General features: G+C 39.7%; 1 protein-coding gene across 7 annotated transcripts in view; it reads right to left on the bottom strand.

The window, feature by feature from the left end:
• Positions 1-27327, bottom strand: part of PTPN13 (protein tyrosine phosphatase non-receptor type 13) — a 211284-nt gene that overhangs the window by 103960 nt on the left and 79997 nt on the right. For 6 of the 7 annotated variants that reach the window (XM_075203032.1, XM_075202998.1, XM_075203007.1 and 3 more), the window contains exons 4-7: positions 25804-25869; positions 24041-24226; positions 15679-15763; positions 4385-4924 (exon numbers count right to left, since the gene is read on the bottom strand). In XM_075203032.1, the coding sequence (XP_075059133.1) occupies positions 4385-4924; positions 15679-15763; positions 24041-24226; positions 25804-25869 (877 nt within the window). The remainder of the gene's footprint in view (positions 1-4384; positions 4925-15678; positions 15764-24040; positions 24227-25803; positions 25870-27327) is intronic. The other variant, XM_075203023.1, reaches the window with a different exon arrangement.

Consider the following 27327-nt stretch of genomic DNA (forward strand, 5'->3'; position numbering starts at 1 on the left):
GTTCTAACCTCCTATGTATGGCAATATGGACACTTTGTGGCGCCTTACGAATAAAAGAAAATAATAAATTAAATCAGTTTGATTCACAATCAATAAAAAAAAAAAAATATTCACACTAAATTATACATTAAGGGCCTGAGTCATTAACGAGAGCAAAGCATAAAAAAGTAGTAACTTTGCAATGGGGGGGGGCGGTAAAATAAAAATGTGGGGACAAATTTATAGTAGGAGCAGAGCTAGCCCTTGCCTCCTGCTTCAACTTCCAATGGCAAAGAAAGAAAATTAAATATCTAGGAGTTTTTTTTTATTACCGACTCCTATTACTCCCTGTACCGGGAGAATTATCCGGGTCTTGTTTTGCAAAAATCAAGTCGGACCTCTTCTCCTGGCGTTTAATGATTATCTCGTGGTTGGACAGGATCATTTCTGTCAAAATGAATCTCCTTCCTAAACTTCTTTACTACTTTCAGACCCTTCCTGTTAAAATCCCCCTTTCGGATCCTTCTTCTATCCAAAAATGCCTCTCTAGGTTTGTCTGCATTTGGGCGGTCTCCCAGAGTCAAGCTGGCTTTCCTAAAGAGGCCCACGACTAAGTTTGGAGGTAAGGGCTTCCCGAATATGAAGATTTACTATTGGACTGCTCACTTGAGTCAGATTGTAGCCTCCTTTGCTCCTCTGGCGGCACTGTTGTGGATTGACTTTGAATTCGCCTATCTCAAACTTCCGTTCCTTTCCTGCATATGGGACCTTCCAAAACAATCTAGATTGCCCCTTACAGGCCATTGCCCCACCCTGTCCTTCTCAGCTGCGATCTGGGAGACCTGCCGGCCCTACCTCAATATCCTGCCTTCCTCCCTCTATTCCTATCCTGCCACTCTGGGGAAATCCTGCCTTCCGTCCTGGGATCTCCTCAGCTTTCTGTGGTGCTCGGTTTACTTCTGGTGTCCGATTTGTTGGAGAGCTCCTATATCAAGGTGCCTTTATGTCCTGGGATGATCTGCGATCTAAGTATCCAAACCGCCACCATAAATTCTACGTGTATGTCCAACTGTGGCACTTTGTGGGCTCTCTCCTCAGGAGTTCTCCTCCTCCAACCCCTACTTCCCCTTTGAAACATTATGTCATCTCTCACCCTTGAGTAGAGGTATTATTTCTTATATTTACAGCTTAACTCTTGATGCACTTTTGCATCCCGGAGGGAGACCTGAGAGGGAGTGGGAGTGGGAGGGGGATCTGCCACCCCCCAAGGGAGATTATAAGAACAGGTTGCCACCAGCTCCATCTCTACTTTGATCAAAGAGAACGCATATAAAAGTATACGATTGATGGTACTTCACCCCCGACAAGCTTGCTAAAATGTTTCCCTCTAGCTCTCCACTATGCTGGCGGGGTTGTGTCCAAATAGGCTCTTTTCTAAACATATGGCAGACTTGCCCTAAAATATCTTCCTTTTTGTATAGTTAGGGCCCTCCTCTCCTCCCTTCTTCTGTATCCAATCCGGAAAGACCCGTGATCTTTTCTCCTCTGCTATCCCGACTGACAATGACAGACAATGAAATTAGCTTCCCACATCCTTGCTACAGCGAGATCCTTGGTGGCCAAGTCATGGAAACAGGTTGAGCCTGCCACTATGTCGGCCCTATGCTCCTATATCTGGTTTCTTGCCCAGATGGAACAGACCACACACCATTTACATGATAAGGATGATACATTTCACCACATTTCGTCTCCCTGGCTTTACTTGTAACCCCTTAACCTCTTCATCAGCTCCCTCCCTTTAACGGAGCCCCCTTTGGTTTCCATTGGCGAGCAGTTTTTATGTTGTCTGACCCTCTGAGTTTTACTCCCCCCCAATACTATGTAAAGTACTTCCCTCTGCACTCTATTCTCTTTTTTCGGCGACGACCAGTGCCTGCGAACTCATCCCCCTCCCACCTCATATTCTTAGCAAATGTTCTACAGTTTGAGCAATTAGTACAACAATTGTTGTTCTTTGTTTCTCCTGTGACAATGTTTTTTCCCCCTCAAATGTTTGCCTTTGCATTGTTATCTACTCATGCCGGTTTTTGCAATGTACTAATTGTTGATTCCTGTTTGTATATCAGTGCTATTTGTCAAAAGAAATAGTTAAAAAAAGAAAAGACAGCCAGTATTTAACTTATGTGCAAATGTATACACCAATTTGCACCCCTTGCATTGTTACATGGTTTGTCCAGGAGAAAACTTACTCCCTTTTTTTGCTTTACTCTCCTTAAGGACTTAGGTCCTAAATATTTGTGTAGCGGATTGATAAAGACAATGTTCTTTAAATACTCTTTACTGCATTCTCATCTCTCCATTTCTCTCTATCCAGTAACAATTCATATCTTCCATTATATTTTAGCATATTTAGGGTAAGCATAATCTATAAAATCTCTCCTCCTGTTTCCACCACTTCTAACTCTGCTCTCCAGCTACTTAGCCCTTCTCCTCGAGGGTCCTCCACCCCACGTCCACTCTCGCTCCCTCCTCCCCCTGGGGGTCTCCCTGTCTTACGCGCCCTCCTTCTTGGGCCCCGTCGTTTGCGGATCCTACCACCCCCTTCCCCGCCCTCTCTAGCTGTGCATTGAGCTTATTGAGTTACTGTGCTTACTGTTTACTGTACTCTGCTGTCTCCCATTGTATTGTAATTTGTTTGTCCCTGTACGGCGCTACGGACCCCTTGTGGCACCTTATAAATAAAAATTAATAATAATAATAATAATAATAAAATGGTTTACAGTGTGTTTTATTAATCAATATATATACCAGTCACTAGAACAAGTTTATTGCCACACTACCTTGGACATCAAGATCAATAACATCATGTCATTCAGTGTAAACCCAGCGGCACCCCCGCATGGAGTGCAGCCATTGGTATGAGGGAGAAGCAGTTCCTAATGTGAAGAGGCTGGGTGCTGCGCCTCCATGCCAATATTACACTGGGAGTATGGCTAGGAGGTCATAACCTAGTGACAATAGGTGCTTTAACCCTACTAATTGGCACCCAATAATGACGTATTTCTTACCTTAACAAGAAACACAAGATACAGATCTTAAAATAAAGCTGATTAATATTACAGTTATAAACACCTCAAGTTATTAATGCATTAATACACAAGGTACATACTATTACACAAAGTAGTCTGAACAGGGGTTCACTCATACAAATAAGCAACAGACACAAAAATTGATCGATTTGGATGGAAAGACTAACAGAGTTTAAGATTTGGATGAATGCAAAATGCTGGATGAATCAGTCTCCTGGCATTTGGAAGGATTTGCTAGAAGAGCGGTGGACACAATTTAAAATATATTAATGCTTCAATTAATGCTAACCAGTCAGTAATATAGCTAAGTTGTAATATGTTCAAAGTATGTCTCAAAAAAATCCAACATATTTAGAGAAAACTTTAATCATATAAACATGTCAACAAAAACTTCATGATTCACATAAACTATTAAAAAGAAACCATTAGTGATATTTTGTGACTTGGCCTCTTTATCTGTATTATCCAGATTTGTATATTACTGTGTTTGTCCCCAATTGTAAAGCCCTTCGGAATATGCTGGCGCAAAATAAATGTTGATAATGATGATGCTGACCTGTCAAAGGGATGTCCCTACAAGCCACCACAGAAGATGAACTAACACACAATCATAACAGACTACCCAAAGTTAATTCATCATTCCTGTATCATAGTATTTTTACTGAAATCCCAAGCCAGGAAAATGTTGAAAACTATCAATTATAAAAAAAGGCCTCTATAGGGTGTGTCCTCACAAAGTATTTTAGGACAAAGAGGGCAGCACGGTGGCTAAGTGGTTAGCACTTCTGCCTCACAGCACTGGGGTCATGAGTTCAATTCCCGACCATGGCCTTATCTGTGTGGAGTTTGTATGTTCTCTCCGTGTTTGCGTGGGTTTCCTCTGGGTGCTCCGGTTTCCTCACACACTCCAAAAACATACTAGTAGGTTAATTGGCTGTTCTCAAAATTTAACCTAGTCTCTGTCTGTCTGTGTGTGTGTGTGTGTGTGTGTTAGGGAATTTAGACTGTAAGCTCCATTGGGGCAGGGACTGATGTGAATGAGTTCTCTGTACAGAGCTACGGAATCAGTGGCGCTATATAAATAAATGATGATGATTATGATGATGATAACTAAGCAAGCCAATTAATACAATGTACCGAAAAGGAGGACAACATGCAAAGTGACTTCTGTAATTTTGCTTGCTCGTGTTGTGTATTTTGGGAAACAGAGCATAAATAATGATGTTACATTAAAGGGAGTACCACCACGTTATTCAGCAGCTTAAATTTGACAAAAAAATCCTCAAGAATATAATATAACATTCAAAGGGACTGACCTTCTATGCTTATCGCTTCTCTCAATATTTGCAGCTTTTTCTGCTTTTCTCTAATCCTGTCCAAAGCAGTTGAAATTGCGACAGAGGTTGGCACTTCTGGTCCATGTCTTGCTTGGTCCATTTTTTGCAGGCCCAAAACATCAACTGCTTCACTCAACCGCCTGAGATCTTTCATTTTAGGCAAGGCTGTAGTCCGTCCATTCAATGCTTCAGGAAAACAGTGCAACTTGTAGGGGTTTGCAGCTAAAAATGGTCTCTCTTTTGCTTGGTTGGAGATAGATAAGTCAAAGGACGACACCCACGTTTTTTTACTTTGACTACGGTCACTGACTTTCCGCTCTAACTTATTGGTCCGGTGTTCTAGATAAGCATAATTGACTGTATCCTCATATATAGAGCTGAGCTCTGGTGACGTAGAACATTCATCCTCCTCTTGTTGGTTAAGGAAACCCATGGACTTGCTGAGGCCTCTGTTAAGGAAGTTCTGCTGTGAGACTTTACCAGTGTTGACATCAAACCCATCATGTTCTGGTAATCTTCCTGAAAATGTAAGGGTAACACGTCTTGTTTTATAAAAAAAAATGCATCGCAAAAAGTTTGCTGTTTATTTTTTAAAGTGATATCATCTTCCACAAATGTTAGTTCTGAATAGTGTGAAAACAGGTAATTTTCTGAAAATTTATGACGAAAGTAAGCACAATTTTGGTGTTATTTTATTATAAATATAAAAATAAATCAATAGGCAAATTCATGAAGCATGGCACAGCTCATACTCTACTCCTTGTGACCTCTGGCAAGTAACTTGTGTTTTGTTCAAAGACCCATGTTCGGGGTGTCTACCGTGCTGTGGTGTGTTCAAGTGAAGCCTCAATTGCCATGGTTTGCTGCATATACCCAAGCGCAAAATAAATTGTCATCCATGGATTACTCCATATTTTTCATCAACTTTACTATCAAAACGTTATAAAAGCATAAAAAGCGTTTACTCTAAATACACGACAACATCCACAAATATAACATAAATATGTAGCTCCAGTTATGCTTTTATTTTTCTTCCATTGAAAAAGGTGTCCAAAGAGTTCAAACAGTATACATATTGTACCACGTGCTGATAACATCCGTAGATTCCAAAGATTTCCCCAAAAAGTTTCACTAAAAAAAACAGCCCCCAAACATGTTACTGAATTCAAATATGTTAAGCATTGTGCAAACCCAGAAATATCATTAATCAGCAAAGGCCATGCCACAGAATGACTAACTTTGATAAATCCGTAGGCGTACTTATTTGTAATATTAAATATTATAAATTATATGGATGCACCAGATGCACATGTTTATAGATTGTGGTCTGAATGCTGAAACTTTAAAATTATACATAAATCAGGTACACTAATTTTAGAGTATGTTGTCCTGTTATACTGCTATGATTTTCAGGTGTGATGTAACTTCCTATACAAATGAATTCCGTCACATTTTGCCACTGATGAGTCGTCACTCATGTGATGAGTGATACATTGAGTGGGTTGATTTACATATTTGCAAACAATATAATCATTTAAATAAAAAAGCATACACGTTATTAAACTAGAAGAAAAAGCTGCAAACTACAGACATGTTAATGTTGAGAATTTTGATTTAGAAAACCAAAGGGGGAAAAGTGCAAAACATCTTTGAAAATCAAATCATATTTCTTTTTATAGCCTTTAGACTGCACTGTACTGCCAAATGTTTGCCCAATCTGTAAACCGACAAAGGATTACCAATGGTAAAACCCCAAAAAGTATTGTAATTACACCCTAATATTTTGTAAGGGGAAAAAATACTGAGATAGGCATAAAAATTCCCCCTCAGTCTCTTTATAATAGCGGAAACGCTATGTATATAGATCACCTGGCTGAAATACAGAGACTGCAACTAAAGGAAATTTAGAAATCTATCTACCTATCTAATCAGTAGTGTTGGAAAGCACTGCTTGCAAACTAATTTCCACATACTACAAAACACATGCATGGACTTATTTTGAAAGTATTTTAATTTAAAACCAAAATTATTTTAAGGTCCCCCCCAAAATTTAGATTGATAGACTTAAGATGCACTTTCACTGAGAACCAGCTGCAAAAATATTTATTTTCACACAAAGAGACTCTTATATGCTACAAAGCCCAGGAAGCAGGTTATAGAATGCAACATGACCCCGATTTCATACCCTTTTACCACAAAGCTCTCATATTAGGGGCATAGGTTTAACTTTAAGGTAAGAAAACATTATCGTTTGTCCTTGTTTTTAGCACGACCTTTCCCAAGCTGCTTTAGGTTTCTTTAGTTTTGAAATGAAAGCACAAAAACATCCAGCAAGCCTTTATTCAGCCTTTATTCCTGTCACTGATTGAGTGAAGGGGGCTGGGGTAAGGAGACGTACTCTGGACATCAGGGCTCCCATGATTACATTTTGAGATTATGGGGGGAATTCAATTCTGCGAGTAATGCGGCGCTAAATCTATTACCGGTAATACGGTAAATTTAACCCTAATTTCTGCTCGCAGCTCCCTGTACTGCGAGCAAAAACCAGCGTTAAAGATTACCATCTTAACGGTAATAATGCGCACTACTACCATAATATCGTAATAGTGCGCAGGTCGCATTACTTTCGGCAGTAACGCGGCCAATTGAATTCCCCCCTAAGTGCTTGAATACTTGGCGATAAATGATGCAATACGGAGTAGCGATGCTAGATTGTGATATGAAACTATTATGTCATAGGAGGCTAAATGGTGACAATAGAGGGCAGAATCAATTAGTTAGCAGGTGTAGTGGGCATAGTCTTAATTTCTGACTGTGCACATTGCCAGTCAATACAATAATAAATCTCCGCTCCTTGCATCTCTATGGGACGCAAAGGAAATTGAGCAGAGATTTAAAAAAAAAAAAAGAAGAAGAAAAAAAGAAAAAGCAATGAGGCAATGTGTCTCTGCGGACTGTTCGGGAGATACCTCACAGCTAATTGAATCCCCCCGTTGTAGTCTATGGGGTTTGACATGGAGATGTACTGTATGTCATGGACACTGGTTTGTTTAAGATAAGACAGTCGGATCTGATGTACTTTTTGTCATACCTGAGATAAGAGACATTTCAAAACTGTCCCACAAAATATCTGCCTAATTCCTCACTTGGCTACAAAATTTAGCAAGTTTTGTGCATCACCCCTATATATTACATCATGGATTTCACAGTGTTGATTACATACTCTTCATCACTTGGGGTGACGCGAGGACAGGTCTGAAAATCTCAGAGTAACTACGATTTAACTTGGAGAAAATATTTATGTTTAAATGCAGTTCCTATCTTTGATGAAATGCCGACCACAGACAGTGTTGCCAGCAGACAGGCTGCTTCTAAATATAAAAACCCTTTGCTTTCAAGTAAAGAAAGAAGGAATACATAGTTATCAAGTGCTGTCTACATATGTTTTGCAGATCAAGGATGCTTTTGTGGCATAAATCTAACGGTGATAAGTGCTTTGTTCATAAGCAACATAATCATAGAAAGAAAGATAAAGGATTTGTGGCATTCACTCGAAAAAACTAAACTCACATGTGGTCAATCTGGTTGTTTTAACCAAACTGGACAACATGAAAGACCTGTATTTTGAGAAAATGAAATGTGCTATTGTAATATTTAGGAAAATAATTGTACTTCACATTTAATTTATGTATGTAAGCAGCCTACCATATTTCCCCTCCCTTTTCACGAATCGCTGTGAACTATTACTGAATAGGGACTCTTACTGTTAGTATGGTAACACAACTTTTTAGGTGGTGTCACAGGTGTACATTTTTCTAGTTTCTATGATGGTACAAGTAAGTTTTAATTGCAAAGTTCACGTTTAGTATAGTTTCATTTTCTACCTTTTCTCGCTCAGAATACCTTTTCTTCTGACTAGGGGTGTTTTGGGTTCTGATTAGCTTGAGGTTTTGGGTTCTGATTTGTTTTGCCAAAACAACTGACGAAAGGTTTTGGTTCTGATTTCGGGTTTTGGGTTCTGATTTATTTTTTAAAAAGCATAAAAAGCACTAAAATCCTGTTTTTTGGTTGTTTTCCACTCCTACGCTATTATTAACCTCAATAACATTCAATAACAATCATTTCCACTAATTTCCAGTCTATTCTGAACACCTCACAATATTCTTTTTAGTCCAAAACGTTGCACTGAGTTAGCTTTCTGGACTGCGTAGTGGAGTGGGCCCGGTACCCAATTTGGTACCGGGGCCACAATACCTCCACCTTCAAATGGTCTCAATTCCACTGCACAGCTGCCTGCTCCTACATCCTCTGCAGCATATACAGGGTGTAGTTCGAGCGCCTCAATACCTCTTGTTTTTGACGATGATAGGTCATTTTCATTAATTTTGGATTTGGCCCCAACACTGAATGTAGTTTAATATCTGATACGCATCTATCTGGACTGCGTAGTGGAGTGGCCCCGGTACCCAATTTGGTACCGGGGCCACAATATATCACCCTCAACTGGTCTGAATTCCACTGCACAGATAAAAACAAAGAACATAGTATTAAAAATGGCAGTTTCCCTTTTTTGGAACTATAAAAACAAAGAACATAGTAATAGAACTGGCAGTTCCTATTTTTTGGGAACTACAGAAACAATGAACATAGTAATAGAAATGGCAGGTCCTCGTTTTTTGGACTGCAAGAATATATTGCTCTATAATATTTTTTATACCTTTTCAATTATTTTTTTAATATTTTTTTTTTAATATATTTTAGAGATTTTTTTTTTTTTTTTTTAAAAGATTTTTGGCTGCTTAACAAATTGCTATGGAGTTATCAGAAACAAATACAGCACCACTTGACTCAGCAGCACAGAGCACTGGAAAAAGTACTAATGCTTTCAGCAGGACAAAGCACCACTTTAGTAAAGTTATCAGCAGGACAGAGCACATCAACCTCCCTCTTCACTAACCACAGGGAGAATGAAGATGGCGGCCGCGAGCGGGGCATTTATGAGATCAGAGTCTCGCGAGATCCGATGCGAGACTTGTATGTCAGCCTCGGTTTGGCTTCATTTGGCGCCCGGAAGTTCCCGAATAGTGCTCGGATCCCGCCGGATCCGCACTGTTCGGGCGCTCGTCTCTACTTCTGACAGAGATTTGCTGTCAATTCAACTGAAGCATATTAATCCACAAACAATAAAATGGCTTGAGTGTGTAGACCATACTTGCCAACTCTCCCGGAATGTCCGGGAGACTCCCGCATTTTGGGTGAGTCTCACAGACTTCCGTGAGAGTATGGCAATCCCCCGCATCTGCCCCACTTCCTAGTGAAGTGGGCAGAATTAGGTCCAAAATACCACGATTCTCCGCGGTCCAAAATGACGCGATTTTCAGAGACCCGCCCCCACACGCCCACCTCCCCCGGGAAACTCCCGGACGCCAACTACAAAAAATTGTTAAGTATGGTGTAGACTAGGGGCAAATATGTGTAATGTCATTTTGACAGGATAGGACATTCATTGGGGCTGTAGTCTGCTCCAGAAGGGACTAAAAGTATGAAACAAAGCTGGCTAAGATGTAGCAGACATATATATAATATAAAACTAAGTCTAGCATATAGATTGCACTATAAATGTAAGGGATTTCCTTTAAAACGTGAGCGGAACTGGGAGATAATGGCACCAGGCAGAATAAATAAAGGGATTCTATGTATGACCCATCGCATATTGCGCACGTTAAGTCATACTTACCTACTTTCTTCAGCTCCCTTCCGGGAGCCAGCCAGTGGAGGGGGGCGTGAAGGGGCGGGGTGGCCGAAATCGCGTCATTTCGGCCCCGCCCCCTGTGACGTCATGACGCAAATTGCGTCATTTGACAGCGGGGGCGGGGCCAAACGCCGCGATTCACCGGGAATCGCGGCGTTTGGGATCTAATTCTGCCCACTTCACTAGGAAGTGGGGCACTTCCTAGTGAAGTGGGCAGAATTCGGGAGATTGCCACACTCGCCCGGGAGTCCGGGAGACTCTCACAAAATGCGGGAGTCTCCCGGACATTCCGGGAGAGTTGGCAAGTATGCGTTAAGTACGCCCTTATTGGAGGCTTATAATGGTCCTTTGTAAGTATGCAGCCACAACTTGTGAATATGCATGAAACAGGGATAAGATTAAAAAAAAATAAAAAATGAAAACCTAAATTGGATATCGACTGTTTAAAATATGTTTGTTGCAAATAGATGGTAAAACTAGATAACTAGTTATTTCTACAGTCATAATGAGTTGCGTAATTTCCTGTGTCTGGTGTACAAGTTCACTGAAATGCAAATAACAATGTGAAAACCAGACTGAATGTTGCAGAAACTGTCCAGGTTACAAACCCTCTGATAAACTTTCCAAAAAAAAAAAAAGTTTGACAGAAATTAGGGCCCCTACATGAGAAATACTTTATCTTACATATGTTGATTAAGGCTGCACACTATGAAACACTTATTACAATGTACAGTAGCAGATGTTCCCTAGCTTGACTGAGGCCCTTGTGATAATGTAATACAACTGAAACATTCCTAGCAAAGGCTTTTCGTCTATCCAGCTCCAAGTCTCTTTTTGTTTGTATTTAGCAGTGTAATTTTTTTTACAGCTGCGACTGGAACCCTGGTCTTGAGCATCCAAAATAAATTGAAAAAGAAATAATAAAGTTAATGACGTTGCAGAGGTGTCTCCTAAGAGCAAAGTATGTGTGCACCTTCAGCTGCACTTATGCAAAACCAAAGGGATTTGTAGTGCTCAAAGAGCGCTGTTTGTAAAACCAGTATGTCTTGACATATATATTATTTCTGACACACAATGGGCTTTATTTACAAAGTTCTACATGGAAACAGAATAACAATGCAATTAAAAATGAATAACAGTTTGCAATTATGGCCATTTAATCCCTTCAGTGCCAAGGACGAAACCATTTGCAAACAATAGGTTTAAAATAGCTATACCTACCCATCCTACCAGAGCTATTTCCTGTTGGTGGTTGATGGGGAGGGGTGGAGCATAATGACAGCCCTGCAATGACATAATTTAGCCCTGCTTCCTCACCCACAGTCTACAGAGAAATAATGAAATGGGAGAGGGAACACAGGGTCATCCTCATTTGAAAGAGGGGAGCACCCCCCCCCCCCGCCCACATTTTCAAATTAGTTGCCCCCTTAGAAGTTATTGTGTGGTAATCACCAGACAATAATACTCTACACTGCAGAAAGCATAAAGCAGTCCAGAGACGGAGGTTATAATGTCTACATCTCCCCCATCCTGGCTTCAATAACTTTAGGGGTAGCCTCATTTGATGTGGTTGGTTGTCTAGTTTTCAAAATGTTATGCCTTGGCCCATCTTGTTCCTACACATATACATTTCATTCAAGACCATGCAAACTAGCAAAAATACAACCATAAGCATTTTCAAGTGCAGATTTTAAATATGAAAACCTATGTGTAGAATATTGCTTTTTGCTATTTTGGACAGGCTGATTGATGCCAAAGCAAGAACAACAAACTATTTCTTGGCGATGTTTAGAGAGAAAAAAACAAGAAAAAAAAAACAACCCACATATTTGCTTTTAGCTTAGTTCCTTGCATCACAACACTACAGAACAAATTACTGATATTGATGTTTGAATGTGACCAATCCAAAAAATGCTAAAATAGGCTCAGTGATGACGGGGTTAAACATTGAGCTTTACCTGTTTTTAAGTAGTATAGCAATACTATAAAGTTAGCATAGGACCCTAACCAAGCCTATAATGTGCTCTAGAAATTAGGGAACTTCAAATTTTCCATGACACTAGATGCAGTACACAAAACACATTACTATATATGCATATCTTTTATTAACTATTGAAAAGTTACAGTAAATTCACTTCTGAATGATACAGTTTTCAAATGTCACTGCATGGGGCTATTCCATCATGCTTCATGATAATTCCTCAGCAGCAGGTGCTATTCCCTGGGAGGTAATTGGTAATATGCCATTATTGGCACAAGAAGAAACTAAGCTATCATTAATTTGGATAACAACAAATATGATTAGTTATAACTTTCGTTATGCAATTTCAAAACATTAAGAATGCAAGAAAATGTTTAATAAAATGTGAAGGAACTTCTAAATAGTTCTATAAGACTAATAAAAGAATAAATATACAGCGGTATTTAGCATAACAACAGCATAACACAAATATGTTAGTGTCAAACTTATATATTAAGTTTTAAATGTTTTCTCAAACACATCCTACCTACTGTAATAGTATTATGAATAGATATAAATACTGCCTTTGCAGAGACCATATTGTAGCACTGTGAAGCAGTTAAAAAAAACTGTAAATAAAGTGTATTGTGTCTCTTTGTTGATAAGACAATCTCTTCACTTTCATTCAGTGTTGTGTAATGAAGCCTTTGCTGGGACTTGATACTATCTGAGAGTCTGATGAATCACTTCCTGCCACATAACTTCCTAACTTCAAGTATTGGAACTGGGCTATTCTTGTTGATACAATCAGTCACTTCTATGGGTAGATAGTGCACCTTACATACTGTTTTACAACATGAAACCAAATAGAAACAGTTCCTACAATTATACACAGCCTTCCCAGGTGCCCAGTCCGATACGCACAGCCTTCCCAGGTGCCCAGTCCGATACGCACAGCCTTCCCAGGTGCCCAGTCCGATACGCACAGCCTTCCCAGGTGCCCAGTCCGATACGCACAGCCTTCCCAGGTGCCCAGTCCGATACGCACAGCCTTCCCAGGTGCCCAGTCCAATACTTATGTCCTGTCTATGGGTGGCCTGAATGTTCTCTCTTCAATAGTAGAGCAGTGCATTTACCTTAGTTAAATCACACCAGGGTTTTCATTGGGTAGTGTCCTGGATTGTGCAACACCAAAGGCAGACTAAGGAACCTTCTGCCCCCCCTTTTCTGGACCACAGTCACACATATAAAACGTAATCACACTGAATTGAATTTAGAGTCACGCCGCCACATTTCTTGCTAAGGCAAAAGCTTCGAAAAGGGTTTTTTGAATTTTATATAAACTTAGACTATTATAGTGTGAACAATACAAATCGCATAAACTTAACAAAAAGCACACTATAAACATTTGTTATATAACACCTGAAACAGACCTCTCTGACCTTATAAAGTAGAGCTACCTCTATTACCACTTATATAATACTTGCTATACTAAAATATTGATATAAAAAAACTGTACTCAGATATCTGTATGAATCACTTTTAACATCTATAAATGCTTCCAGAAGAAATAAATACATATACAGTATATATATATATATATAGTTATGCAGTTTTATCATAAGATAGTTTGTATATAAACCCCTTCTTTCAGCTTTGATATAAAGTTGTTTGCAGCCTGAAGTGTTTGACAAGTGCAAAACAATGTCCCAATCCACTTAACTCCCAGCCCTAGTATTCGCTCCAATAACTTTAATAGCAACTCCCGATTAAACCACAATCACTTGTACCTGGCTGAATCTTAGGGACTTTGGCAGTGGCGGACTGGGCCAGGGGGGGACAGCTCATTCTAACCGCTGTTTGGGCCGGCCGCCCCCCCCCCAATGGATGCAAGCGGTGCAGTCCGCATAAACTGAATATTACCAGCAGCGCACAGGCGGCCGCATCACATGACACTCGATGACGCGGCCGCCTGTGCGCCCCCCGGGCTGAAATTTGCCAGTCTGCCCCTGGACTTTGGTAACATCTACTATAATTGCAGTTTTCCACTTCCTCCGTTTCTTCACTGACTTTCTTTAGCAGACATAGCAAACAGTGACATTCATATAATCGGCTCTTTGCCAAATAAATTATCTCCTCTCTGTAAATATTGCATGAATAACTGAACACTCTTGCTGCTTTCTCTTAATTTGTCTCGGTCCAATCACCCTAGCTAATTATCCTTATACTCACCATTGTAATAATAGAGCAGTCCTGAAAATGGGTGTAAGTTAACTTTCTTCCCCACCACAACCCTATCTCATGAACAAATTTGGATCAGTCCAATCCCTTGAACAATATAAGCCGCCGCAGCCCTTACTACATCCTCCATGCACCTTCTCCTCTTGACTGATGCACCTTCCCATTCTTTTTCTTCCCAGCATGCCTTCCTATCTTCTCTGTTCGTGTGGGCTGTTTTGTTTTGTTTTTTGTCTTATGTTTGTTGTTTTTTTTACTGATCTCCAGGCTTGCTGGGACACTACCTAGCCGAAGGTTGGGGTACCGCTACATGAACAGACCACTGGGTCTGTCAGCGCTACATGGATTTATGTCATTTCATGCAGTAGACATACCATATCTATATTTACTACCGTGGCAGAGTAAACAATCTTAATGACATCAAAGCAATGAGCACTCGTTTGATAAGCAAATAGCACTTTGTCTTCAAAGAAGTGCTTTCTGCTCCACAATCAAAGACTCCAGTAGGAGCTGGTGATCATTAAGCAAATCACTGGCTCTCTGAATGTTATCTGTCCGTTGGGTTCACTCAGGTGGAATTTCTCTGCAGAACTTGGTGATGCCCAAACGATATGAGGGAAGTGTAGGAACATAAAAACATCACCATTACCTTCCTACATTTTATTAAGCTTACCTAATTAAAGTTATAATAATATTCTAAACATCTATCATTACTACTTACATAATATTATTTACCTAATGGATTAGGCAGGTATACTTTTATTTTCAGAAATAATCTTGTTGAAATGACAATTGTAATGGGCACTACGACTTTTACAAATTTAGCACATAGGCATTCAATACAAGGGGTCAACTGGGCAATTAAGAGGATAAACTACATAAGACTGCTTTTATCTGAAGTAGTTTTGTGGCATTTAGGTATTACAAGCTTTAGATCATGCAGGTAGAGACAATTTTACCACAAGCACAAGTTTCAGACCGTGTGTCGTGCACAAGAACTACATCTTTATTCCAGAGCAAGCAGACAACTGCTCCGACTTCAACTTAGTCATATACATACAGATAAAACAGATTAAACTGATAAAGAGAGTTTCTCATCATACTGGTACTATATGGAAGCTCAGTGGGTGTGTATACTATTTTGCTGTAAATGAAGCATCAGTACATAGTGGCCACAAGTAGGCAGTTCTTATGCACCTTCTATACTCTACTATTTTTGTGATCGTTTTTCACTCATCACAACACTACTAAGATCTCCAGCTTCTTTTAAACATTATTTTTTTAATTTAATTAAATGTAGGCAAAGGCAGAAACTGCACATACCTGATGGAAGACCTTTTCCTCTAAGTTTGTCACGAATTACCTGGCTGCGATCAGGTTCATTTGCTTTACTACCCACTTGATCAATCTGTGGGGAGAAAATACATTAAAGTAAATTTTATGTTTAAGCAAAATAACACAGAATTAACCACTTTAATATCTCCATTGCTGGCAGTCTCTGTCTAACTCCTGTGTAAAGGAGAGTGAGGAGATATGCTGTAAGGCATTCTAATCGTCCATTAGAATCTAATATGATCCACTTTTGTACATCCTCTACCCTGTTCCATGTTGCAGACTAATGGAGGTGTGTAATGAAGGTGGAGCTGTGTCCATCCAATCAGACGCCTTCTTCACAGCAACTTCATCTGACACAGAGTCAATGTCCCCACAACTTGAGCCATCCTGCATTCTGTATCTAGACCTCCAGGGGTGGCGGCTGTCTACAGCAATCTAAAAGGCAACACTGAGGACCCAAGAGACAAGAGTGAACTACACTCCCTTCCTTTCTACATGTAAATTATTGGTTAGGCCTTCAAATTATAAAGAAAGAGCAGAAAAACCATAATATAGACTTTCCATTCAAGGGAATAACACTACTTTAAAAAATAAAAAACTAAGAAATCACATGCACATAAGTATTCACAGCCTTTGCCATGAAGTTCAAAATTGAACTCAGGAGCATCCACTGATCATCCTTGAGATGTTCCTACAGCTTAATTGGAGTCCACCTGTGGTAAATTCAGTTGATTGGACATGATTTGCAAAGGCACACACCTGTCTATATAAGGTCCCACACTTGACAGTGCATGTCAAAGCACAAGCCAAGCATGAAGTCAAAGGAATTGTCTGTAGACCTCCGAGACAGGATTGTCTAGAGGCACAAATCTGGGGAAGAGTACAGAAAAATATCTGCTTCTTTGAAGGTCCCAATGAGCACAGTGACCTCCATCATCCGTAAATGGAAGAAGTTTGGAACCACCAGTACTCTTTCTAGAGCTGGCCGGTGGCAGCATCATGCTGTGGGGATGTTTTTCAGTGGCAGGAACTGGGAGACTAGTTAGGATAGAGGGAAATATGAATGCAGCAATGTACAGAGACATCCTGGATGAAAACCTGCTGCAGAGCACTCTTGACCTCAGACTTGGGCGACAGTTTATCTTTCAGCAGGACAATGACCCTAAGCACACAGCAAAGATATAAAAGGATTAAATTCAGGACAACTCTGTGAATGTCCTTGAGTGGCCAAGGCCAGAGCCCAGACTTGAATCCCATTGATCATCTCTGGAGAGATCTGAAAATGGCTGTGCACCGACGCTTCCCATCCAACCTGATGGAGCTTGAGAGGTGCTGCAAAGAGGAATGGGCGAAATTGCCCAAAGATAGGTGTGCCAAGCTTGTGGCATCATATTCAAAAAGACTTGAGGTTGTAACTGCCGCCAAAGGTGCATCAACAAAGTATTGAGCAAAGGCTGTGAATACTTATGTACATGTGATTTCTTCGTTTTTTATTTTTAATAAATTTGCAAAAATTTCAAAACAACTTTTTTCACATTGTCATTATGAGGTATTGTGTGTAGAATTTTGAGGGAAAAAAGAAATGTATTCCATTTTGGAATAAGGCTGTAACATAACAAAATGTAGAAAAAGTGAAGCGCTGTGAATATTTTCCGAATGCACTGTATTTGTTTTTCTCTGCAAACAAAAGGACTGTAACCCATAGCAAGCATATTCTGTCAACTTTCTAAGTTTAGAAAATGAAATCAAGCATCTCATTGGCTAGTATGGGTTATAGCAGTGGTTCCCAAACTTTTGCAGTTCGCGGCACCCTTAGAGTCTCCAAAAAATTTTTGAAGGCACCCCTCAAAAATAATTACCGATCAGTCCCGTTTTATAATTAGTCAAAAAGACGTAATAAGTATTTAGGTCAGAACAGAAATACTTATTTAGTTGTATGCAAAAATAATACACATAAATCCAAGGGAAAAGAATTTATTTATGTATATTCTTTTCAATTATATTTCTGTCAAAGAATAATTTACAGCTAACACACACTGGCCCCCTGCATCCACACACACTCAGTGCCCCCTCAGCCTCTGCCCTCTGCCCCCTCTGTATCCCGCCGTGGACAGGAAGAAGAAAAAAAAAATCAAACAAAACTACTTACCAATCCGGCGGCGCCCAGGACCCAGCATCCTCCTCCTTCTGCTTGCCCGGCATTCAGTGAGAAGCGAGGAAGGAGGAGGATGGTAAGTAGTTTTGTTTGTTTTTTTTTTCTTTTTCCTTCCTCCTTTTCTTCCTGTCCACGGCACCCCTGTGACAGCGCCGCGGCACCCCTGGGAGCCGCGGCGCACAGTTTGGGAACCTAGGGGTTATAGTATTTTTGCAGAATTACCTGCGCACCAAGATTTGTCATAAGTTTATTTTCTCAAAGTGTTCTTTAGTGCAGTGGTTCCCAAACTGTGCGCCTATGCTCCCTGGGGTGCCTTGGAGATCTCACAGGGGTGCCTCGGCCAGGGTCAGTGGTAAGCAAAGCGGGGAACTACTTGGTAAATATTTTGGTTTAGGGGTGCCTTGAAATAATTTTGAAGACCCTAAGGGTGCCTTGAACTGAAAAAAGTTTGGAATCTACTGCTTTAGTGTCTTAAAGCTCAGTGTGATCAGTGACTCATGCATATAATGCTGTGGTTTGGGATGCAGAAGTGAGAAATAACAAAGAAGCAAAAGTCATTATTTAGAGAAAAATGCACTGTTTATGGAGTAAGAAAATCATGAGAAAAGCTATGGTTTAGGCTTCAGTCAGGCATAAATAAACAGACTTAGAATAGATCCTTATAAATGTTTCACTCGATTTGCCACCCAAATAGATGGATAACATGAATTTTATGGACTGAGCTAATTTAATTTTAATTATCCTTCTTTTTCCCCCTTTAAAATATGTAAATAAATCCTACATTAATCCTGTCATTATTAGTAAATATCATACAAAACAAAAAGTATGGTCGCACACAAAAGTTAGGACCATTCATCTATAATGAGTACTTAAAGTAACCTCACAGAAAAGATGGGGTGCACTCTAATGTATACTTTGATCATAGTAAAAAAAAAAAAAAAAGAGATAAAGAGTAAATAGAGGCACTCCGGTCCCCAAGGAAATAGTATCAATTAAAACTAAATTTTATTAGATTCATATTAAAACATCAAGTAAAGCGGCGAAATATAGATAAAAATGAAAATAGTGTGACTTGAGTTAATGTAAAGGTCTGTAGGGTGTGCTTTTAAAGTTAGCCATACTCACACAGATGCCTTCAACAAGTTCGGCCGTCATTGTAGAGTGTGCATGACCAATTACACAGCCATCCTTTCCAATCATAAAGCTGAACAGATTGGAATTAGCTGGACAACACTATTATATGAACAATCTAAATGATCAGTTATGTGGACTATTGAGTACTGTGCAAAACCTTTATAACAAAGTTAAAATGTATTACTGTTATTTTGTCAATTTCCCTTCAATTGCAAACAGAACCAGAAATGATAACTTTAAAGTGTGAATGTAATTGTTCTAATGATGTAAATCAGGGGTGTCCAACCTTTTAGCTTCCCTGGGCCACATTGGCAGACGATGAGTTGGTTTGGGCCGCACATAAGATACACTAACAATAACGATAGCTGATCATCCAACAAACCATAGAAAACATAGTTTATATATATATATATATATATATATGAGAAAAAAAGTGATATATATATATAATCACTTTTTTTCAAATCCTCCTATACTTACCTTTCAATCACCCTGTTCAATAAATCCTCTCTAGTTATTATACTATAATCACTTTTTGTATTGTTTTGATGCAATATCATTTAAGCCAGGCATTGTATATCAGGGTGCCCTGACCAGGCCTGCGGTACCTGACATATACACCACTGTCACCCCAAATTGTGACCTGTTTTGATAATTACACCACTATGTTAGTTAAGGGATAACAACTTATAATGGGCCAAAGAGAATAATATATAATGCCCCATTAGTAATACAAGTAGAAGTATGTAGCAGGGAGATAAGGTCCATGATGCTCCAGGACCAGGTGACTTTTATTCACTGGTCAGCATCCCTTGAAATAATAAAATAAATCCCCCTTAACTTACCTTTTAATCGGCTTGTTCTCCTGTCCTCTTCTCTTCTTGTCTCCAATTCTGTGCTGCTGATTGTTCTTCTCGCACAGGTGTCTCCTCTGTGCTGCGCTCCGCAATGGATGTTGGGCGTGATGACATCACGCTCGACATTCACTGCGAGCGCCGCACGGAGGAGGAGACAAGGGAGGGAGCCGGAGTACCAGCTTACGTGACCGCGTGACCACAAGGTAAGTAGTTTCTTTTCTTTTTTTTTTTGCAGGATTTTTTTTTTCCATTAAGAGCGCTGCCCCCTTGCCACAACCAAAACTCCTTCTGGGCCACATTTACAGGCGTGCTGGGCCGCATGCGGCCCGCGGGTTGGACAACCCTGATGTAAATATTACCATTTGTCATGTTATTTTAAGGAATGTTCGATTAGGCTCAGAACATCTTTCTGTGTGACCAATCATATTATCAGACTGCTCACACCAGCTCAGAGTATTTCAGGAAAAGAATGTTCCGATATTTGATGCAGGATGACACCGCAACAGTTTCACTCTCCTGAGGACTCGTTTACATTCCTGCAGGACCTGCGTCTGCTGCCAATTATTATTACTCTAACGCAAATCACTGGAAGAATATAAATACTCTACGCAGATTGTGCCCTGGTCGGAATAGAAACCATAGTTCAAATGCTTTCAAGCAGTAACCATTGTGTCATCCATCAGGCTGGAAAGAGGTCAAGGGAAACTTCCTCCAACAGATGAAGAATCCTAACTGAATTATTCGCCAGTTGTCCCAGTTTAAGAGACTTACCTGACCCTCGCTCCTGTTCTCGATCGCAGCCGTTGATCTGTTCTTCCGGGCGTGCACTGTGCGGCTGTGGCCATGTGACATAGAGGTGGGGAAGTTGACTTCCTTTCTCCTATATCTTGCACGCTCTGACACACTGCCTGTGTCAGAGCAACAAGTTACAGATTGGCGTCTGGCTCTCTCTGTGTATTCTGTGCTGCTTTCTGGTGTTCCTCCGTGTAACACCTCTGGCTTGTTAGATCACTGCTATTGTACTACTCTACAGCCTGTGCTTCTGTGTATCCGACCCACTATCCATATTGACTACACTGTTGTCCTTGCTCCTGTGTATCAGACCGACCTAGTCATATTGACAACTCTGCTGCTTGTGTTCACGTGTATCCGACCTGGCTATCCATCTTGACCATTCCGCTGTCTGAGTATCAGTGTATCCGACCCTGTGACTCTCCTGTATGTGGTATTTCTTCAATGTATCCGACTGAGATGTGACGGGATTATTCTGTATGTGCCGATCTACTTGAGCTAAACAATCCTGCCGTACTGTACTACTATACCGCTACAGAGTCTGCTCTCCGGATCCCTCATCTACCGCCTCTCACCTATAACATCAAGGGGCTAACCTAAGGGCCATGACCTGCAGACTTCCGACAGCAAGACCCATCCCGCCTTGCGGCGGTTCTTGGTGAAGACCGGGGGATCCGTTAGATTCAGCGTCTTGGAAAAGCCTTCGATAACACGGACTAATAATAGTCTCCCGTGAGATGCAACACCTAGGGGTTCATGTAGAGTTAGATATATTTATTTCATATTTGTCAACTTTGGCAAGTTGACCTCTGGGGGAAGTGGGCGTGTGGTGGTAGGGCTCATCGGAACACGTCATTAGGTCCCGCCCACATACCCGGTCATGTGGTGCAACGATGACACATGAATCACATCATAAGCCCTGCCCCCACCAGTTCACTATTATTACTAGCCGGGAACCAGGAGGTTGACCTGCTCTCCCGGGAGGACTCCCAGAAATCCGGGAGTCTCTAGGACATTCCGGGAGAGTAGGGAACTAGGATTTACTTATTTTAATACAATACAAATTGCCATAGAAAATGAAATCCGTATTTACGAAGAAATACGCATGTGCACCAGAAATGTGTAAGCATACATCCCTATGCAGAACAGGGGAGGGAAACAGAGGGAAAGTATAGGCAGAGTACAAAGTGGGCGATTTCAAAATATCGTTGGCGTAGGAATACATGCTTGCTACTCCTGCCTTAAAAAGACTGCAGAATATGCTGGTGATGTACAACTGGATGCATCTGCAGTAGATATATGCACGTTAATATGCTTCTCATGAATGTGTTTTTTTCTGCTTATGTTTGGGCTGCAAATGCATCCAACTCTATATGAGCCCCTAATGTTTACTTACGTGAACGTGGATGGTCTTCCCAGTTGGGAGAGGAGTATGGTCATTTTTTCCCCTTGGCAGGACCAGGGGAGTAAAGTATGTGGATATTTCTGTCTTTCGCAGATGGAGTCTCATTGGTCTAGTACAGTGTTTCCCAATCCCAGTCTTCAGGGGCCCATAACAGTACATGACAGTACATGTACATAACAGTACATGTTTTCCATATCTCCTTGCTGGAGCACAGGTGTATTCATTACTGACTAACACATTGTAACAGATCCACAGGTGGTATAATTAGGTCATCTGTGACCTGGAAAACCTGCACTGTTAGGGGTCTCTGAGGACTGTATTTGGGAACCCTGGTCTAGTATATTTCTAGGTCTGTTTTTACGCTACTGTGATTTCCTGAGGTTTTCTCCTTTTTACCCTTTATGCTGTCAAGTTGAATAAATGCCGTCTTATATTACTTTGGTACATGTAAATTTTGTCACAGTCTCATAATTAGAAGTCCATGGTTAAATTCGAGCAAAGATTATTAAAATACAATATCAAGGTCCTCGATTTATGTTAAAAAAAAAATCCCAGATATTTCGTATTACGCAGTAGGGCTGGATCAATGTAGCATTTCTACAAAAAATCATATTATGGGTTTAAAACACGCCCAAAATTCCAAAGCATTCACTTTCCTATTACTTGTAGAACTGAACATTTTATTTAATAAAATAAAAGGGGTCTGCCATTTTTCTTTCAGAAACAAAGCTTTACAATTCCTCACCATGCATACCATACCACTGGCAAAAAGTCTTCGTTTACTGCATTAGTAAATTGTTTCCGCTGAATAGGTTGTACTCAAATCTTTGAGAAACGCCATCATGAATGGTCTAACGAACATGAAATATTCTGGGTAATAAATAGGCTTGAGTTCATGGAAACAATCACATAAAGGATACAATGTATCTCAATAGTATTGTTCCAAACATGTAAATGATGTATTTAACGAGGATTGTTGATAATGCTTATACTTATTTATTGGCATCATGTGCTTAGCCGTTCAACCTTCCCAACTCTTCCTACCATTGCTTTCCTTTTTCCCTCCCACATTCTGGTCCTCCTTTTGTCTTTGTCTCTAGTTTTGTCCAGATTTCCAATGGTACTTTTTACAATTTTGCATTTATTTAGGATGACCTTTTTTGTTTTGACATTTGTACTGTTTACATGCAACTTGCTGTATGTAGCAAATGATCCTATGTGTATAACTTTTATTTTTTTATGTTATACAGCCCACATTACTACAATAAAACAGAATAAAAAGAATTTCGGACTATAGACATTTGAGTTGCTGTGATATAAATGGTCCTGTGTGTGAACCAATCAATCCACATGTCTGCCTAGCTGTCATGTCACAGTCTTCTTGATTAGTCTGTGTCTGTGTGTTAGGGAATTTAGACTGTAAGCCCCAATGGGGCAGGGACTGATGTGAGTGAGTTCTCTGTATAGCGTTGCGGAATTAGTGGCGCTATATAAATAAATGGTGATAATGATTAGAGAGGCACCTCCCTCCCAACATGACAGCCTGCTGCAGAGGAGGGCATGTGGGACATATTTACTCAGTTATACACGCGCCAGTTATTTTATGTATATTATTCAACTCAGTAATACACAACATTTAATGCATACTAATGTCAAATACTGGACTTAGGTAGCATTCAAAGTCAACGTAGTGCAAAGCAGGTTACACACAAGGTTAAATGCGTGTAGATTGTACCGATTGTGATGCTAGCTATAATTGTATAATTGTAATTTTACAACAGAGATGTTTTACATATCTTCAATGATCTCATAATACGCTGTTACATAGCTGCCAATAGTGGAGAACATTTACCAGACGCTTTGCTGCCAATAAAGGTAAATATTTTCTGAGATGTATCTTTACAAAACAGAAAATCAGTAATTACTATACAGCATGAAGAAAATAAATGAAATGTTTATTTATTTTAGCAAAATATTTTATTAGACACATTTTTAACCAGAACTCACCCCAGATAAACTGCCAAGAACTAGCTTCACCAGCTGCTTGATGTAGTAGAAGGAAGGTGCACAGTTGCTGTTGCGAATGTGGGCACTGCAGCCATCCAAAACAGTACGTGTGGACAGTCTTGTGAAAAATTGGTCCTCGCACATATCTAGTAAAATGCTGTTCAAACGCTCCCCTAGTTTTATAGGCTGTATATGAAAAAAAACACATTAACTCACAAATGTTAAAGCTGATATAACAAATACATTTCACAAGTAAAAAAAAATAAATATATATAAAAAAAAAAGTGTGTGTTAAGAATGCAGAATTTAAAAAAAGAAAAACAAAACATGTTTTACTTAATATGCAATATTTATATTGACTGGCACAGCGTGTCTTGTAATGTAAAATGTTCTATTATATGCCCAAATGTTTTCAAGTTAAGTAGTGTTTACAATGTTAAAAGTACTTAGCCTTGGTGGTCAAGGTGAATCTTACATAGTTATGCCAGTACTCCTATAGTCGATTCAAGTAGTCCAGTGGTGGACAATGCAGTTGTGGCTAAACCCCCTACTTCAGCCCCAGCAGTTAGATGCAAAAAAGCAAAAATTGAGGGGTTCCTAATAGTGCCTCTAGGAATTAAATGAATCCCTGAGAAATAATGCATTCTGTGACACATGAGGCTCCAGGAGCAGCAGCAGCAGGGTGCTGTGTCGGTTCGGCCTTGAAGATGTGCCAAATACCATAGTATGGATCCTAGAAGTCAGTTTGGGAGGGAGATTTAAAGATTAAAAACTGCCAAAAATAGAACCAGGGTGGAGATGGCTGCGCATACCCTTGCTATGGCAGTGTGTGGATATGGGCCACTGCCCTTGATTGCAATGTTAAATTAAGCTCATCCTAAAGTCTGGTTCCTTGTTATAGATAAAGGAATCAACCTGAACTGATTGAAGGGAAAGGGTGCTGGATTACCGGCTGCCAGCATGTTTGTGTATGCAACTGTATATATAGGAAGAAAAGCCCCATGGAAAAGGTAGAACATCTACTTCCTTCATGTGGGTGTTGTGTGTAACAGTTTTTGTAGGCGCTATTCCTTGGCAGGTGGCAGCAGTAGGAGTGGTCAATAAATGTGGGTCTGTAAACCCTCCGAAATCAGCCCAACCTATTACAGGAATGATCAGTGATGCGTTTAGATCCTGTTAAAAAGCCCATTTATATGATAGGAAATAGCGCTTGTGTAGATGAACAGCAAGTGGTCTCCGATTCACACTGACTTATGTGAGAGACAAGCACTGAATCCAAAATAGCTTCTACTTTTATCCCACAAACATAAATTACATTTAATAAAACAATACACAAAATTCAATGTACTAGTCTTGAGTGTGCAATCATAGGCTGCATAAACAGTGTGATCACAGAGAGGTAGCACCAGCACTGGATCACCAACACCGTACCCTCTTGCTAGATAAATTAGTTGTTGTTGCTGGGGAGGGAACTGATTATTTCAGAAACTTCATCTCGTGTTAGTTGGTTATAGTGAAACTAATCTGTCAGAATCAAAATTATATTTTTTTTTTATTTTAGCTCTGGGCCTTTCAATCGCTTAATGAAGACCCTGAGATAGGTTGAAAGGAAAATGGAAGATTAAGAAATTAAAAGATAGAAAAAGATCCATCACAGAAATGATAGTCCTGCATATCTGACCGGTTTCACATATTCATGTCCAAACAGAGGGAACAGATTAATAAAATACATGTAAAAGTTGGTATTTTAGTAGCTAGATTACCTGGCTTTGTGGTACTTCATAGTCTGCTCCCCAATACAAGGTCATTCCAAGGGAATAAATGTGAATCTGCAAGTAAAAACATGCATGATTATAAATCCAAGCAGCTACAGAGTGGTTGTCATATATAGAAAGTCTCATAACCCACACACAAGACACGTGTACTAAGAGGTACAGCTCAAGCTATAGCTGCCCACTTCTGTCCACCATACAGTATGTTATTGCTGTCTATCATCCTAAGCATATCTCTAACATAGACAGCAATAGCAACAGATGCTAAATATATTATATAAAATGTTATATTTGTGGAATTTTATAACTGTACTTTGGTAAACCATATATTTTCAAAGAAAATAAAACAATATTGTCCACTTACAAATATGGGGGGAGGCGGAGCAAAAATAAAACCCAAAACAATTGGGAAAAAGTAAGTCTGGAACACATATATGAAAACTTGTGCAATACATTTGCTTTAACATTTTAAGCTACTCTAGAAAAATGACAGCTACTTTGTACCTGGGTTCAATGTGTTTTAAATCATATTTGCTATGTGAAAAATGTAAAAAAACAAACCAAGGCTGCACAATCCTTCACTTTCAAAATAGGCAGGTTATATGCATTAAGCCAGATATTATAAATCATAGCTGTACACATATGAAGTAGAAAATGATATTCCCAAATGTCACATCATTGTACATTCTTTAGAAAACCCAACATCAGTCTGACATCTGTCAGAGAGCAGGTTATGCTTAACTTATGCTTATGTTTCTAGTTTAGGGAGGGACACATATGGTTTGGAGAATTACTGATATTTATAAAATAGAACAAAAATGAAATGCTTAGGGTTATCATATTGAAAAATACATAAAATAAAAATAGATGTTTGCACAGCTCCTCAGAAAAAAAGTGCTGAACCAGTTACCAGTGTACACTGCACGGTTGTGCATTTATAATATACACATCTACTGCCATTAAACAAAGTGCAACGGTCTCTTTCAATAAAAAAAAAGTGAGCTGCAGTAGTGAAAAGCAAAACACAGGAAATTGAAGAGTGACATAGTGAAGTCAGACTGGTCCTCCAGTTACACAAACAGAGTAGGATAACAAATGGGGATTAACATTCCATGCAGATGACAGATTCCCAGCTCTCTATTTGATGATGCAACCATGAAGGTGATCTTACTTACCCATTATAGTATAGTATACAAATGCTTGTGTGTGTGTAGCAACAACATGTTCCACAGCACAGTACAAACAGAGAAAACTTGTCTGTTTGTACAGCCCCTCCCCTAGTGGAGATTATTTCCCTTTCATAAACACACACAAAAAAAACCAGAACAAATTAGTCAAAAGCCAATTAACCAAATAGTTTTTGGACTATGGAAAGAAACCACAAGAACATGCGGAGAACACAGATAGCTCTGGTAGGAATGGAAGCCAAATCACTAGCTCTACAACAAATGTTATGAACACATGCACACTATACACGTTTATAGTTTTCTACTGGCCAAATTCTGCTATCCTGTG

The sequence above is a fragment of the Mixophyes fleayi genome, chromosome 1 (assembly GCF_038048845.1).
Source record: "Mixophyes fleayi isolate aMixFle1 chromosome 1, aMixFle1.hap1, whole genome shotgun sequence".
Classification (NCBI taxonomy): domain Eukaryota; kingdom Metazoa; phylum Chordata; class Amphibia; order Anura; family Limnodynastidae; genus Mixophyes; species Mixophyes fleayi.